Below are 16269 nucleotides of genomic sequence, written 5' to 3'. Positions count from 1 at the left end.
TACAGGACATACAGACCTTCAGGCTGATTTGATTTGATAAAAGCCTCCAGGCACGGAGTTAGCACTGGCTGTGCCCTTGGAGAAGGCAGAGCGAAAAAGCTCTCTGAAGCTCACAGGAGGCATTGAGCTCAAGCCCTGGATGGAGGAAGGAAGACCGGATGCTGCTCCTGGCAGAACTCCCCATCCCTTGGGCTCCAGCCCACCTGCTTCTCTATGGTTGCTTCTGCAGGCTCTGGTGATGGATCTGAGCTTGTTTTGAGCGGTCCAGGTCAAAGGCCCCACTGAGGCATGGGACTCAAGCAGTTGGCCCCAGCAGGAGACACACTCCTAAGCTCTGACAGGGTGGTGACCCAGTCTTTGTAAGCCACCACGTTGCAGCCGAGCACCACCTTCAGCGCCCTGCTCTCCTTTCCTAGTGTTCACAACGCTCGGCCCGGAGAGGGGGCATTCGCCCAAGCCAAGCCCCTGAGTGGGCTTGCCAGTTCCTAACACCTATGGAGATGGACACCTTGCTAAAGACCAGGATGGAACCTTCCAGAAGGTCAGAGCTGCCGAGCTCAGGGGGCCATGCTAGAAGGGTATGGAACTGGCGGGGGTGGAGTGTATATTGCACACTGTTCTTTAGGATAAGAGACGCCTGTGCCTGTGGACAAATTCTAACCCACTCTTTGCGTTCCTTAGTCCGCTGTTAACTTGGGGGGAAAGGGGTAACAGCACCGCGCAAGGCAAAAATGCTGTGCCTGTGAGTTGCACCTATCCTCTGGAAGCTGCTGAATTTCCCTTCTGTCTTCCTTTGCAAGGGAGTAAGAGGCAATATGAGAACGGCCCCTTTCCCCTCTCGGATCTCCCTTCTTCTTTCGGACCAGAGCTGCGTCTGAAGGCGCCAAGGGCTCCACAGCCCCGGAGGCCCAGCCATAGCATCCGGCCCGGCCCCGCCTCCCGCGGGCTGTGTCGGGAGCGGGCCGCCGGCCACTCAGGAGTTAAAACGGCAGCGGGCCTGGAGGGAGGGGGCGGCGCGGCAGGCAGACGGCGAGGAGGCGCCCGGCGCGGGCTGGGGAGGCCGGGGCGCGGCGCAGCGGCGAGGAGAGGCCGGGCGGAGGGCGCGCGGAGGGGCTCGGGCGCCGCGGGGGCCTGCCGGCCGCACCCGCGAACGCGCGGAGGGCGGAGGAAGCGCCGCTCTCGGCCGCCGCCCTCCAGCCCGGCGCGCGGGCCCGGCGCGGGCGGGGAGCGGGTGCTTCTACCGGCGCCGTCACCCGCTCTGCCCCGGGACCACTCCCAGGAAAACTCCGCGGCGGGGAGGCGCCCGCGACCCCGCCCCGGCCTGTGCGCGCGGCCTCCCTGAGCCCGGCCCGGGCGGGAGCCGAGCGGTGCGCGGGCAGCAGACGGCGCCCGGGGTGAGTGTGCGGTTCGCGGGCGGACCTCGGGGGCCGGGGGGCCCGCTGGGGAGCGGGGGCTTGGGCAGGGGGCAGCCGCGCGGGGGCAGGGAAGGAGGGCCGGAGACCGGAAAGGTTGCCGGCCGCGCGGGCTGGACCCGAGGAAGGGGCGTCCGAGCCTGAATGCACCCGGAGAGGTCCGAGCCGCCCCAGACTGTGGCTGGGCAGAGCGGGGGCCCCGAGATGTCAGGGGGCCGCGAGGTTGGGGGGGGCGTGACGGGGGCGGACTCGCCAGGGAGGGCTCCGGAGCCTGCGGACTTGCCCTCCCTGGAGCTTGGGCGTCCAAGGTGGCCTTCGTGTCGGTCCGAAGTCTCTGGAGCCCGGAGCCCGGCTCCTCCCGGGCGGCCGGAGTCTGTGCGCGGCCTCTGCGCGGGGACCTGCGGCGTGGAGGAGGGGCCGGCTCGGGCCGCCGCGGCCGCCGGCCGACCGAGGGTGGGCCAGCCACAGGTGGTGCGTTCGTCCTGCGGGCGGAGGGCGGCGCGGGCTCCGGCTGCCCCGCCAGCGGGGCGCCGCCGGGTGGGGGGAAACTGAGCTCCGAGAAGCCCCGGAGGTGCGGGAGACTGGGACCTGGAGCGGGGGTCCGGGGGTGTTGCTCTGCCCCCCTTCTGGCCCTGCCCTTCCTCCCCCACCAAAGGAACAGGAAGGAAAATGTCAGCTGGGCTTTGTGCTCTGTTCTTCAGCCTGCCGCAGCTCCCATCTGTTGGAGCCAACGCAGCTTCTAATTGGGCAACCGGCAGGGTCGGGAGGGGGTGGGCTGGGCGCAGCGCTCGGTTGATAGAGATGGGCCGATTGGGCCCTCTTCTTGAAGACCCCAGAAGGTGGGTGGTAGAGGAAACAAACCCCCCTCCCCCAGGTCAGGGGGGTAGAGGTGGCTCCCTGCCAGCTTGGCCATCATCATGGGAAGATCTAGGTCTTTCCATGCGCCCTGATAGCCGCAGGCTCCCCCTTCCCTGACGGCTTGGGATGGGCTCTGGCCCATGTCCTCTTCCTGAATGAGAAGGCACGGATCCCCTCCCACTGCCCACTGCTCCTTAAAGTTCCCTCCAACAAGAGCACTGGGCATGGGGTGGGCAGGGTCGTGTACAGGGCACCGAGGCCCCCTTGCCTGTTGTTAGAAGAAAGTCACATGTGAGCGGCCTGACCCACTTTCCTGGCTGGCCAAGTGCCTTTGTGGGGAGAAGATGGAAAGAGAGACCAGCGAGGGGTCTGAGCCTTCTGGATACCTTTCCTTCCCCTGGGCTGGCTCACACTGAGTCTCCTTCCCATGGTGGCTGGGGAGGGGCCACCCTCTAGACCTAGGGTGAAACCTCATTGTTTGGAAAGGATGGAGCAAAACGCCTCAGGCTTCAGGATTGGGACCTGCCCAGGGTCTGGCAGACACCTGGCATCTAGGGGCACCCCCAAATCTACAGCCTCCCCCTGCACAGCCCAACCCAGAGGAGACGCTGAGTGGCAGGGGGAACTCAGAAGTCTCGCTAAGACAATTCCACCCAGGCTGAGACAGCAGATTTCCTCTGGAACTCTCCACAGTTCCTACCCACTCCCCATCCTTATTTCAGGTGCCTCCCCCCCCCACCGTGCTCCTCCTGTCGCTTCAGGAGTCTCTTCCTCTCCCCCTCACCAACAGTGTTCCCCTTCCTCTCTCACCCTCCTCCTCTCCCCAGACTTCTCCCTTCCTCCCTCCCTTCCAGGCCTGTCTGCACCTTTTCCCTTCTCTTCTGTAACTTGCAGCTTCAGCCACAAGCAGGGCGGCGCGTGGACTCCTGGCTTCTGAGCCTCGGAGTGGGGACACCTGCGCTGGTAGATTTGTTGCATCCCCTTTGCAGGGGCGGAGCCTGGGTGGCCGGCCTGGCAGCTGCATTCCCCTGGCATCACTCCTGTACCAGGGCATTTGTCCCTCCTACCCTCTCTCTCTTTTTAATTTGAAATGGGAAGGAAAATCCATTGTTTAAAAAAAAAAAAAGCATTCATTCAGCAATTTATTGAGCACCTACTCTGCTCAGCACTATCTTAGGAGCTGAGGATACAGCCATTACACCTTTATATCTCAGGGCTGAATTTGTATCTGGACCTCCCAGCTGATCAAGTCTCTGCCCACTAGGCTTTTTACCCATTACTTGTGTTGCTGGGGGAGGGGCGTGAACAGTCCTAGTAAATTGTCATCTTTATCATACTGAGTAACCTCTAATGTGACAGGCGCATCTCCTTACAATAAACCAGGTACTGCAAAGCTTACAGACCGAGGTCATCCTGTCCTTAAGACATTTTTGACCTCCAAGGATGGATCAGTTCATGTCTCATCGTTTATCTGGGACGGCTGAATAGAAAGCCGGTGCCTTAGATGGAGAAGGGAGAAAGAAGCATTTATTACTGAGTACCTACTAAGCATCAGTCTGTCAGGAACTTTACAAAAATTATCTGATTTGATCCTCCTAATAACCTTCTAAATTTTGGATTATCATCTGCTTTATAACTGAGGACTTGAGGACCGTAGAGGATAAGCCTCTTGTCCCGGGTCACAAAGGTCTCCATTTTGAAATCACTGCATCTTTGCAGTGCGTTTGGCACCTGTGTTTGTGACATCTGGTAACTTATGCAGTTCTCTGAAGGTCACATTTTAACCAAACTTTTCAGAAGCATGCCTTGTCTCCTCCGAATATTAAGATATATAAAGATTTGCTGAATGGTTGCATGAATAAGCTTTCTCAAGGGATCAGGGAAGGCTTCCTGGAGGAGCTGGGACCCTGGGAGAAGAGACAGGGAGGGCAGTGGATCTTCCTGATCCAACACAGGTTTGTGACAAGCTACAGGCAGGCACACACACACAGCACGTACGCAGAGATCGCTGTTTTCATTCAGGGTCTGTGTGTAGGAGCTTGGTCCGTGGCCAGTCTAATGAATCAGTGTCACTGGTGTTCTCAGCTTCCTTGGGGAAGTCTGGATTCTAGAAAAGCTCTAAGGCAGAGAATGAGGGTGGAAGGCTTTCAAGCCTGCAAGAACTTTACGGAAGGACAGGGCCGATGGATGGAGGCTGAATGGGACAGGAAAGGGGGAGAGTGACCAAGGAACAGACAAAGGCAGGAGACATGCAGGAAAAGACACAGCGGGCAGGACAGACTGCAGGATATGGTGCACTTGCTAAGAGAGGGCGAAGAAGGATGCCTTTATCTGATACTTTCTGGAGGGGCTTGGTCTCTCTGTCCTACAGCTCAGAGGCTGGAACGTTCGCCACGTTAGCCGTATGCAGGCACACGCTTAGCCCATCTTTTCTAAGCACCTGCTGTGCGTTCAGCCCAGTGCTAGGTGCAAGGGATAGAAACACAGCAGGTGTTGGCCCTGCCTTCTAGGAGTTCTAAAGCCACATCGCTGGGGCTGAATCCAGGCCCCATCACTTCTAGCTGAGTGACTTTGGGCAGGTTATCTAACATCTCTGTGCCTCGGTTTCCTCATGTATGAATGGGATAACAGTACCTACTTCATAGAATTGTGATGATTGAATGAGTTAATACATGTCCTGAGTTTAGAACAGTGCCTGGCACAGTAAGCACCAGATAAATATTATTTTTAGCATTAAGTGGAGTAGTTATGTACTTGCAGTAACGAAACAAGTGCTGTAATACAGGGCTTTCCTGGTGGTCCAGATGGTACAAGTGAAAGTCGCTCAAGTATTATCCGACTCTTTGCAACCCCAGGGAGTATACAGTCCATGGAATTCTCCACACCAGAATACTGGAGTAGGTAGCCATTCCCTTCTCCAGGGGATCTTCCCAACCCAGGGTAAAGAATCCGCCTAAAATGTAGGAGATCTGGGTTTGATCCCTGGTTGGGTAAGATGCCCTGGAGAAGGGAATGGCTACCTACTCCAGTGTTCTGGCCTGGGGAATCCCGTAGGCAGAGGAGCCTGGTGGGTACAGTCCACAGGGTCACAAAGAGTCGGATACGACTGAGCGACTAAGCACATACAGCAGTTAGTCTTACAGTAACAAGACAAGTGCTGTAATCCAGGGATCTCAGATAAAGAGGTGACTGTGTCTGTCTCCAGTTTACGAGACGGACCTTGGAGGCCATGATACTGGGGCACGGTTTGAGGAGGAGTCAGCCAGGCAGAGGCAGCGGGCCTTAAGGCCCCGGCGCTCAGGACTGCATGTGGAGGGGGCCGTGTTGCGTGCGTGCTGCCCTCTATGGAGGGCAGGAGCCCCTTGGACACATCCCACTGCAGCCTCTGCTTCCAGTGCTCAGAGCTGGGCTTCCGGTGGGGCTGGCAGGTCACCCAGAGCATCCCAACACGCGCCAGCCTCAAACAGTTGGCCTTTGGGCCGGGGACCTGGTGCACCCCTAAGATTGCTAGGATTGGTCTCGTGACCGTGGCATCTTAACTGCTCTAAGCCTTCGTCAAGCAGTCTCTGCTCCAAACCCAGAGCGGCCACAGGCCTTGTTCTCTGGCTTCCTGCTCTTCCCGGGGACCCAGGAGATGCCTTGGCCTGAGAGCCTGTCTTAGAAGGTGAGTTGAACCAGGCTTGGTTTAGAATTCAGTTTCTGTCTGTACATTTCTTCCACCCACACCTTCCCTGCTGCTGAGTGTTTGATGGGCTTGAAGTTCCAGGATGAAGAGCAGACAGAGGGGTTCGTGGGGCGCTGACTGGTATTCAGCCTCCACCTCACACGTTGTGATGGCATTAATGATAGCAGCTGGCATTTATTGAGCACTAACTATGTGCCAGGCACAGTGCCGCGTGCTTTACCTACATTTTTCCATTAAGCCCTCAAAAAGTACCGCATTAGGTAGGTCCTCCTATTATCCCTAATTTAAACACCAGGAAACTGAGACTCAGGTTCAGTAACTTGCTCAAGGACGTGTCGCTAGAAAAAAACTGAGGGAGGCCTCAACATTCTCTCTGACTGCAGGGCTCCTGCTCCTTACGCCCCCAGAACCCAGTGTTCCTGGGCCTAGAGGTGCCCTGGTGGCATCCTGTCCATTCTCCCCACTCCTTCCTACAGTAAGCTGCTCCCCAAAAGAGGGAGATGGGAGGGAGGAAATCTGGGTGTACCTATGGCTGATTCTTATTGATATATGACAGAAAACCACAAAATTATGCAAAGCAATTATCCTTCAATTTAAAAAAATTAAAAAAAAGATGCCCCCCGAGTCCTGTCCAGGCTAGGGACTGCCTGCCCCACTTTAGGGATCCTCAAGGAGGGTCTCCCTTTTTTTCCCTCAGATGACAGCTCCTGGAGAACCAACATTTTTTCCTTCTGCTTCAGCTAAGTGCTTCAGGGGCCACATGGAGCCAGTGACCTCAGAGGAGCTACACCCTAAGAGTCAGTCCCTGGGGACCGACACAGTAGTGGGGCTGACGCAGAGGTGACTTCTGGGAGAGGTCTGCTCCCAGTGGCTCCAGGGAAGCAGAGTGCAGAGTCCAGACACGGCGGTGGGTGGGGGAAAGCTTGCGATTAGTGTTGCCAGTGGGGTGTCTCTACAAGGGAGACTCCTGTGTGTTGGGAAGAACAAGAACAAGCAAACATCATTTTTGCAAATATCTTGCAAGGCAGAGCCTCCAGGAGCAAACATGTGGAAGAAGGGGCAGCGGTTGTTAGGCAGCCAGCATGGGTCCCCCAGGAAAAGCAGGTCTGTCTTCCCTCATCCCTACCAGAGTGGGAAGAAAAGGGGCAAGGAGAGAGGAAAGGCAGGGAAGGCCGTGTTCCTTTACACAGTGTTCTCAGAATGAGCATTGGAGGCAGGCGACGAAAGTGGCCTGGGAGGACAGGGGTGGTGATGCCCAGGAGATGGAGCGAACACAGGGGCAGCTGATGGGCAGGCTGCAAGCGTAAGCGCTGTGCGTGTGGAGGGGAGGGGCTTGACACTTGGCTCTGCCCGGTCCTCACCCTCACCCTCCGCCTTCTCCTTGGACAGCCCTCCCAATGAGATGAAGGTCACTGGGGCTCGCGCAGCTCCAGGCCTCCAAACAGAAGGTGCTTGCCCAGAGTTGGCCTGGGGTTGGCATTGTGGAACCCTTGGGCTTCCCTGATAGTTGGTAAAGAATCCGCCTGCAATGCAGGAGACCCCCGTTTGCTTCCTGGGTCAGGAAGATCTGCTGGAGAAGGGACAGGCTACCCACTCCAGTGTTCTTTGGCTTCCCTTGTGGCTCAGCTGATAACAAATCCGCCTACAATGCGGGAGGCCTGGGTTCGATCCCTAGGTTGGGAAGATCCCCTGGAGAAGGGAAAGGCTACCCACTCCAGTATTCTGGCCTAGAGAGTTCCATGGCCTATACAGTCCATGAGGTTGCAAAGAGTCGGACACGACTGAGAGCCTTTCACTTCACTTTCATCTAGGGAGAACCTACACCCTACAGAATTTCCTGTCCATTGTCCTGCTCTGAGCACAGCTGTGCCTCGGCCATCTCAGACCAGGGTGGTGCTGGGTGTCTTCATTCAGCAAGTATTTATGAAGCACCTGTGTCAGACACTGGGTACAAATAACTGAGCAACCAGAGATCATCACCCTTACAGAGTTTATACTTTATTGTCTGAAGTGAAAGTGAAGTTGCTCAGTCGTGTCCGACTCTTTGAGACCCCATGGACTGTAGCCTACCAGGCTCCTCCCTCCATGGGATTCTCCAGGCAAGAGTACTGGAGTGGGTTGCCATTTTCCTTCTCCAGGGGATCTTCCCGACCCAGGGATCGAACCTGGGTCTCCCACATTCCAGGCAGATGCTTTAACCTCTAAGCCACCAGGGAAGCCCTTATTGTCTGAGGATACAGTAAATAAATAATACAGTCGACCCTGAACCACACAGGTTTTAACTGCATTTTTTTTTCCCCAATAGTAAATACTGAAGCACTCCATTACCCCTAACATGCTTGGCTGAATCTGTGGATACAGAACTGCAAAATAGAGGGTTGATTATAAATTAAACTCAGATTTTCAACTGTGCAGAGAGAGGGTCAGTGCCCCAAACCCCACATCGTTCAGTAGTCAGCTATGTATTATTAGGTTGGTGCAAAAGTCATTGCAGTTTTACACTGTCGAACTTTGCCTATTGATATTGGAATATATTCTTAAATAAATGTGGTTATGATCATCAAAGCTGGTCCTCTTAAAACTGCACGAGAAGTTGCCGAAGAATTCAGTATCGACCATTCTGTGGTCATTTGACATCTGAATCAAATTGGAAAGGTGAAAAAACTCGATAAGCGGGTGCCTCATGAGCTGACCTTGAATCAAAAAAATTGTCATTTTGAAGTGTCATCATCTCTTATTCTACACAATACCAACAAACGAGTTCTCAATTGTATTGTGACATATTACAAAAAGTGGATTTTATATGACAACCGGCAACAACCAGCTCAGTGGTTGGAATAAGAAGCTCCAGAGGACTTCCCAGAGCCAAACTTGCCCCCCACAAAGGTCATGGTCATTGTTGGGTGGTCAGCTGCCAGGCCAATGCAGCTTTCTGAATCCCGGTGAACATCTGAGAAGTATGCCCAGCTAACCCATGAGATTCTCCATAAACTGCAACGCCTGCAGCTGGCACTGGTCACCAGAAAGGGCTCAGTTCTTCTCCACAACAAGTCCCGACCCCACATCGCAAAATCAGGGCTTCAAAAGTTGAACGAATTGGGCTACGAAGTTTTTCCTCATCCGCCATATTCACCTGACCTTTCCCCCACCCACTTCTTCAAGCACCTTGACAACTTTTTGCAGGGAAAACACTTAAACGACCAGCAGGAGGCAGAAAAAGCTTTCCAAGAGCTGGTTGAATCCCAAAGCATGAATTTTTATGCCATAGGAATAAGCAAACATTTTTCATTGGCAAAACTGTGTTGATTATAATGGTTCCTACTTTGATTAATAAAGATGTGTTTGACCCTGTTGTTGTTCAGTCACTAAGTTGTGTCTGACTCTTTGCAACCCCATGGACTGCAGCACACCAGGCTTCCCTGTCCTTCACTATCTCCCGGAGTTTGCTCAAACTCAAGTCCATTGAGTCGGTGATGCCATCCAACCACCTCATCCTCTGTCACGCTCTTCTCCTCCCGCCTTCCATCTTTCCCAGCATCAGGGTCTTTTCCAGTGAGTCAGCTCTTCACATCAGGTGGCCAAAGTATTGGAGCTTCAGTTTTAGCATCAGTCCTTCCAATGAATATTCAGGTTTGATTTCCTTTAAAATTGACTGGTTTGATCTCCTTGCAGTCCAAGGGACTCTCAAGAGTCTTCTCCAAAACCACAATTCGAAAGCATCAATTCTTTGCCCTCAGCCTTCTTTATGGTCCAGCTCTCACATCCATACATGACAACTGGAAAAACCATAGCTTTGACTGGATGGACATTTGTCAGCAAAGTGATGTTCTGCTTTTTAATACACTAAGTTTGTCATAGCTTTTCTTCCAAGGAGCAAGCATCTTTTAATTCCATGGCTACAGTCATTGGTCACAGTGATTTTGGAGCCCAAGAAAATAAAATCTGTCACTGTTCCCACTTACTCCTCATCTATTTGTCATAAAGTAATGGGACCAGATGACATGATCTTAGTTTTCTGAATGTTGAGTTTTAAACCAGCTTTTTTTACTCTCTTCTCTCACCTTAATCAAGAAGTTCTTTAGTTCCTCTTTACTTTCTGCCATTAGAGTGGTATCATCTGCATATCTGAGGTTGTTGATATTTCTCCCAGCAATCTTTATTCCAGCTTGTGATTCATCCAGCCCAGCATTTCACATGATGTACTCTGCATATAAGTTAAATAAGCAGAGTAACAATATACAGCCTTTACATACTCCTTTCCTAATTTGGAACCAGTCTGTTGTTCCATGTCCAGTTCTAACTGTTGCTTCTTGACCTACATACAGATTTCGCAGGAGGTAGTCTGGTATTCCCATCTCTAAGAATTTTCCACAGTTTGTTGTGATCTACACAGTCCAAGGCTTTAGGATAGTCAATGAAGCAGAAGCAGATGTTTTTCTGGAATTCCCTTGCTTTTTCTCTGAGCCAGCAACAAGACCTGGAGCTGACTGTGTCTCAGACCATGAACTCCTTATTGCAAAATTCAGACTTAAATTGAAGAAAGTAGAGAAAACCACTAGACCATTCAGGTATGACCTAAATCAAATCCCTTTATGATTTTACAGTGGAGGTGCAGAATATATTCAAGGGATTAGATCTAGTAGGCAGAGTGCCTGAAGAACTATGGACAGAGGTTCGTAACATTGTACAAGAGGCGGTGGCCAAAACCATCCCCAAGAAAAAGAAATGCAAGGAGGCAAAGTGGTTGTCTGAGGAGGTCTTACAAATAGCTGAGAAAAGAAGAGAAGTGAAAAGCAAATGAGAAAAGGAAAGATACACCCAACTGAATGCAAAGTACCTGAGAATAGCAAGGAGAGATAAGAAAGCCTGAAGTGAACAGTGCAAAGAAATAGAGGAAAACAATAGAATGGGAAAGACTAGAGATCTCTTCAAGAAGATTGGGGGTACCAAGGGAACATTTCATGCAAAGATGGGCTCAATAAAGGACAGAAACAGCAAGGACCTAACAGAAGCAGAAGATACTAAGAAGAGGTGGCAAGAATACACAGAAGACCTGTACAAAAAAGATCTTAATGACCCAGATAACCACGATAGTGTGATCACCACCTAGAGCCAGACATCCTGGAGTGTGAAATCAAGTGGGCCTTAGGAAGCATCACTACAAACAAAGCTAGTGGAGGTGATGACATGCCAGCTATTTAAAATCCTAAACAATGATGATTGACTTTCCTGTAGCTCAAATGGTAAAGAATCTGCCTGCGACGCAGGAGACCAGGGTTCGATCCCTGGGTCAGGAAGATCCTCCAGGGAAGGGAATGGCAATCCACTGCAGTATTCTTTCCTGGAGAATTCCATGGACAGAGAAGCCTGGCAGGCTATAGTTTGTGGGATTGCAAAGAGTCGGACACAATTGAGCGACTAACACACAAACAATGATGCTGTTAAAGTGCTGCACTCGATATGCCAGCAAATTTGGAAAACTCAGCAGTGGCCACAGGAGTGGAAAAAGTCAGTTTCATTCCAATCCCAAAGAGAGTATTTGAGTTTAGTTATAATGATTTAAAAGTCAGTCCAAAACTGCAATTATGTTTGTACCAACCTAATAGAAAGTTGGCAAGTGCTAAAAAGAAAAATAAAGCCAGGAAGGGGGGTAGAAGAGTCTTAGAGGAGGAAAGTGTAGCTTTGTACAGGCTGACCTTACTGAGAAAGTGACATGAGGAAAGAGGAAGGCGCAGGTACAAAGTCTTGGAGGCAGGGCTGTGCCTAGCAGGATTGAGGAGGCCAGATCTTGGTGAGCGGTGGAGCTGGGCTGGGAAGTTTGTTTTTTTCTCAGAGCAAGGGGAGTTTTTGCAGCATTTAGGGCAGGGGGTGGTATGGTCTGATCCTTTGAAACCCCAAGGTTGGGGCCATCCATTTCAGTGTTTTACTAGGTGGAAAGGAAGTTCTCCAGGCCTTGAAGCTGGTTTAGTCAATCTGCACTGTCCCAAAAAGTTGTCTCATGAAGGGCACAGCCTCCCAGGCAATAGCGGGTGGAGGGGAGAGAAGATAAAGAAACAGTAGACATGGTCTTGACTGGTGAGGAAACCTCCCGGTCATTGGAAAGGCAAAACTTACAGTCGCAAGAAATAAAGAGGGAATAATAACAGACCATATTTAAAACGAAGTACTAAACTGTGTGATTTAGACTATACATGTTATCAGAACTGTGAGCTCTGTGTGGGAGTATATACTTCCCTGAGGAGGTGCAGCGGATTTGGGCCTGGAAAACAGGGTGGTGGTTGGATCTGCAGAGAGGACTCCTCTCTGGAGGGGAGCTTGTGGAGTGGGAGGGGGGACGGGTGGCCAGGCCAGGGGAGGGTGTAGAAGCTGCAAGGGCAGGCGTTTGTCTCTGGAGTGGCCCTTTCCCATCACCTGGGTTTCTGGGTCCCCTTTATGCTCTTGGGGAACAGGAGGGCAGCCATTTAGTGTTCTTGGCCTCTCCTTTGCAGAGCCAGCTGCTCTCTGTCCCTTGGAACCTCTTGCTCTTCTCATCCCCAGTCCCAGCTCTCTGGTCATTTTCATGGACCCGCTGTCTCACAGTCTGGGGCCCATCCATGAGCCCCCAGCCTCCTCATGTTCGGGACTCGGTTCTCTGCAATTCCCTTGAGCTCCATTTTTCTGCCCCGTCTGCAGCCAACTTCTCTTCATTTGTCATTGCCTAGGCTCCTCTTTGGTGGATTACTCCTAGAACATTACAGTAGTTTAATGTGTAGTGAAATGGGGTCTTCCCTGATGTCTCAGACAGTAAAGAATCCACCTGCAGTGCAGGAAACCTGGGTTTGATCCCTGGGTCGGGAAGATCCCCTGGAGAAGAGAGTGGCTACCCATTTCAGTATTCTTGCCTGGAGGATCCCATGGACAGAGGATCCTGGTGGGCTACAGTCCATGGGGTCACAAAGAATGGGACATGACTGAGCGAATAGAGAGCACAAAATGGAAATGAAATTCTGCCCAGATGTGCCCCCATCCTTCTCTTTGTCCTGGAGAGAGGCTGCCTGGGTCCTGGGGGTCGGGCTTCCTTCTGGAGTATGAAGAGAGAGAGAGCCCTGGGGTGGGGTGGGATCATTGGTGGTGCCCTCCCCGGCCCAGGATGCCGGCCGACCCAGAACCAAGCGTCCCTTGGGTGAAGCCTTCTGCCCAGTGGTCCGCTCTTCCTCCTTGGGGCCCCCGGCAGCCTGAGGAAGAAGGGCCTAGCACTGTCACCTCCAGGATGCAGGCCTGCGCCTGGAGCTCGCCTGCCGTTCAGAGGAGCTGTAACCAGAGCTGCTTAACATCCCTTCCCTGACCGAATGCCCTTGGGCGTTTTACCTCTCTGAGCCTCAGTCTCCTCATCTCTACATCTGAATCAATAGCACCCACTTCATAGGCTTGTTAATGATCACATCTGAGTTGTTAAGTGCTTGTGATATGCCAGAAGCTTTGCTGCATTCATCCCACTTAATCCACATAATGCTGTGAAGTAGATGTTATTTTCTCCCATTTTGCTGTTGAGGAAACTAAAGCTGGGAAACATGAAGTAACTTGCCTGAGGCCACACACAGCCAGCATATGGCAGCACCGGAATTCAGCCCCCAGTCTCTGACTCCAGAGCCCTGGTTCTCAACCAAGTGAGCTAATGAGCTAATCTGTGTAGAGTGCCTGCTCCAGAGTATAAGCTCAGTAAATGCTAGTTCCTCTTCTTCTCAATCTCTCCAAGGCCGCACCTCCAAAGAACAACTTTCCCCTCCTGTATCACGTTTCTTCTCCAGGGTTCCCTGAGGCACATGATAAAAGTAGGAATGGGAATGAGCCATTGGTTGATACCAGGGGGGAAGAAAGGCTGAGAGAGGAATAATTTTCATAAACTCAAAAAACACCAGGGCCATGATTAATACCCAGGGTACCTTTCTCATAAGAATTTGACTCAGCTCCACTGGGTCCCAGGCAGTTTGGCAGGGACTATCTTGCAGAGGTGAGAACAGAGGTTATGCTGTATGGGAGGGCCACCGTCTCCCCCAGGGCCAGTGTTGATCCCAAGAGGCCTAGAGACGCGCTAGCCGGGAGATTCTAAGACCTTTGCTTTCTGAACTTGGGTGCTGTTTCTTGAGTTTATTACAAATCATCTGGGGGCTCCTCTGGATGGATTTAGGAGGGGGACAGTGTTGAGGTCACAGTGAGGGAAGAAGGGGTGCTATCTCTTCTTGACTATCAGATCAGGACACCTTCTGCACGAGACGCAGTGCTGAGGGATGGGAATGGGTAATGGGGCGCAAAGGAAGCAAGGACATGGCCTCTGGGATCACCCGGTCTGATGGGGGAGGTCATTCACTTGCACGCCTGGATACACTGCGCACACAACTCCATCCGACCTGACCGGAAGGAAAAACAAGAACAGATGACTGCAGGGTGATGTGGTAATATGTGGTTACAGAGGGATGGGAGAGGAAAGAGCTGAGACTGGTGGATTCCCCAAAACAGGGCTCTTCTGGTGGACAGAGACCTACCTCTCTGCATGCCCTGCTGGGACAGCCTAAGCTGTCAGCATTCACTCTGAATGGGCAGGCCCTAGAGTTCCTCTGAATTTCCTTGCAAGGGTCCCCCAGGGAGAAAAGGAGGTGTCCAGGTCATAGCATTTAAAACTGATGGCAACTGAGAGTCTTCTGGTCATGTGGCTTCAAACATTGCTAGAAATTGATCCGTTTTTCAAAACAAAGCTATATGTGTGTAGGTAGAATAATGGCCTCCCAAAGATGCTCACCTCCTGATCTGCAGAACTTGTAAATTTGTTATGTAACAGGGCAAAGGGAATGAAGCCTGTGAATCAGCTGACCTTAAAATGGAAAGATTATCCTGGATTATCCAGGTGGGCCCCGTGTTATTATCGCAAGTCCTTTGAATGTGGAGGAGGGGGCAGAAGTCAGTGTCAGAGTGACGAGATGTGAGGAAGACTGGCCATTGCTGGCTTGGAAGGTGGAAGGGGCCGTCAGCCATGGAATGCTGCAGCCTCAAGAAGCTGGAAAAGGTGTGGAAACAGGCTCTCCCTGAGACTCCAGGAAGGAGTACGTACCTGCTGACATCTTGATTTTTGCCCAGTGAGACCCATTTTGGATTTCCCAGGTGGTGCTAGTGGTAAAGAGCTTGCCTGCCAATGCAGGAGAAGTAAGAGACGCGGGTTCCATTCCTGGGTTGGGAAGATTCCCTGGAGAAGGGCATGGCAACCCACTCCAGGATTCTTGCCTGGAGAATCCCGTGGACAGAGGAGCCTGATGGGCTACAGTCCGTGGGGTTGTAGAGTCAGACATGACTAAAGCGACTTAGCACACACGCACGAGACCCATTTTGGACTTCTGGCATTTCGAATTGTAGACAATTATGTTACTTTAAACCACTAAATGTGTGGTAGTATGTTACCGCAGCAACAGGAAATTAATACCGGCTGCTGTAGCTAGAGCAATGCTGAGCCACAGCCCCACTGTTCAACCTCCTCCTGATCCACGACTGGAGGAATCGCTCCAGAACTCAGAGGCTCCGCAGAGCCTTTTTGAGGTACACTGTGTCTGGAACACAGTCTGATTATTTTCCCAATGACGACATCGAGGCCCAGAGAGAAGTGGCTTTGTCAGAGTCCCCCTAGACTGGTGTTCGGTCCAGGGCCTGCTCCTATCCTGTCAGAGATCTCGGGTACTGACCACGTTCATTCCCATCTACTCACTTGTTTGTGGCCAGTGGATGTGTGTGCTAAGCCCTGGGCCGAAGCGCATGTGAGTACCTCGTTCAGGAAGGTGGGAGAGGGTGGTTGAGCATAGTCCTGCCTTCAGCCCTCGGGCTTCTTCCTCCAGACTCGGGCCAGCTGCTCCGGTGTTAGCCTTCCTCCCTGGGGCTGGTCCCGAATGTGCTTCGTCACCTCCTCCGGGCAGAGCGGCAGCTCTCTGAAGGGAGGGGCTACCTGCTGGCCCGGCTGCTCCTGCCCTCTGGCAGCGTGCAGGGCCTGGGGGAGGGTGGGGGGCTTGGCCCGCTACTCCTCCCCGCCTCAGCCCGCGCCTGCTGGGGCTGCCTCTCCCTTCTGCTGGGCGGTTCGGTCTTGCCAGCCCTGCGTGCAGCACACCGGGGCCACAGGCCGGTCCCCGGGGCTGCCAGCTCCCGGTGCTGGTCTCCATGGCAACCCCGCATTTGCTGTTCTGGTTCCTAATGACTTATTGGCGTGTGTGGTAATTTGCAGAGCTTGGCAGGCAGAGCTAGGGGCGTTTGTGGGGGAGCAGAGGGGGGCTTGGCAGTGGGGAGGGGGTTCAGGTTTGG

The 16269-nt window shown here is 52.7% G+C and overlaps 2 protein-coding genes across 2 annotated transcripts in view; one reads left to right on the top strand and one right to left on the bottom strand.

Moving 5' to 3' along the window:
• Positions 1-1157: 1157 nt before the first annotated feature.
• LRRN2 (leucine rich repeat neuronal 2) overlaps positions 1158-16269 on the top strand; it is a 60934-nt gene continuing 45822 nt past the window's right edge. The window contains exon 1 of the mRNA XM_027564240.1: positions 1158-1394. The gene's annotated coding sequence lies outside the window, so the exon portion shown is untranslated. The remainder of the gene's footprint in view (positions 1395-16269) is intronic.
• LOC113906301 (anther-specific protein SF18-like) lies at positions 13746-16209 on the bottom strand. Its single transcript, XM_027564241.1, has 2 exons — positions 15743-16209; positions 13746-14342 (listed from the first exon to the last, which is right to left on the bottom strand). Exons 1-2 carry the CDS (start codon positions 16128-16130, stop codon positions 14299-14301), a joined length of 432 nt encoding a protein of 143 aa, XP_027420042.1. The 5' UTR covers positions 16131-16209; the 3' UTR covers positions 13746-14298.

Source organism: Bos indicus x Bos taurus, chromosome 16 (genome assembly GCF_003369695.1).
Source record: "Bos indicus x Bos taurus breed Angus x Brahman F1 hybrid chromosome 16, Bos_hybrid_MaternalHap_v2.0, whole genome shotgun sequence".
Taxonomy (NCBI): Eukaryota; Metazoa; Chordata; class Mammalia; order Artiodactyla; family Bovidae; genus Bos; species Bos indicus x Bos taurus.
This window is presented reverse-complemented; position numbering and strand designations above follow the sequence as displayed.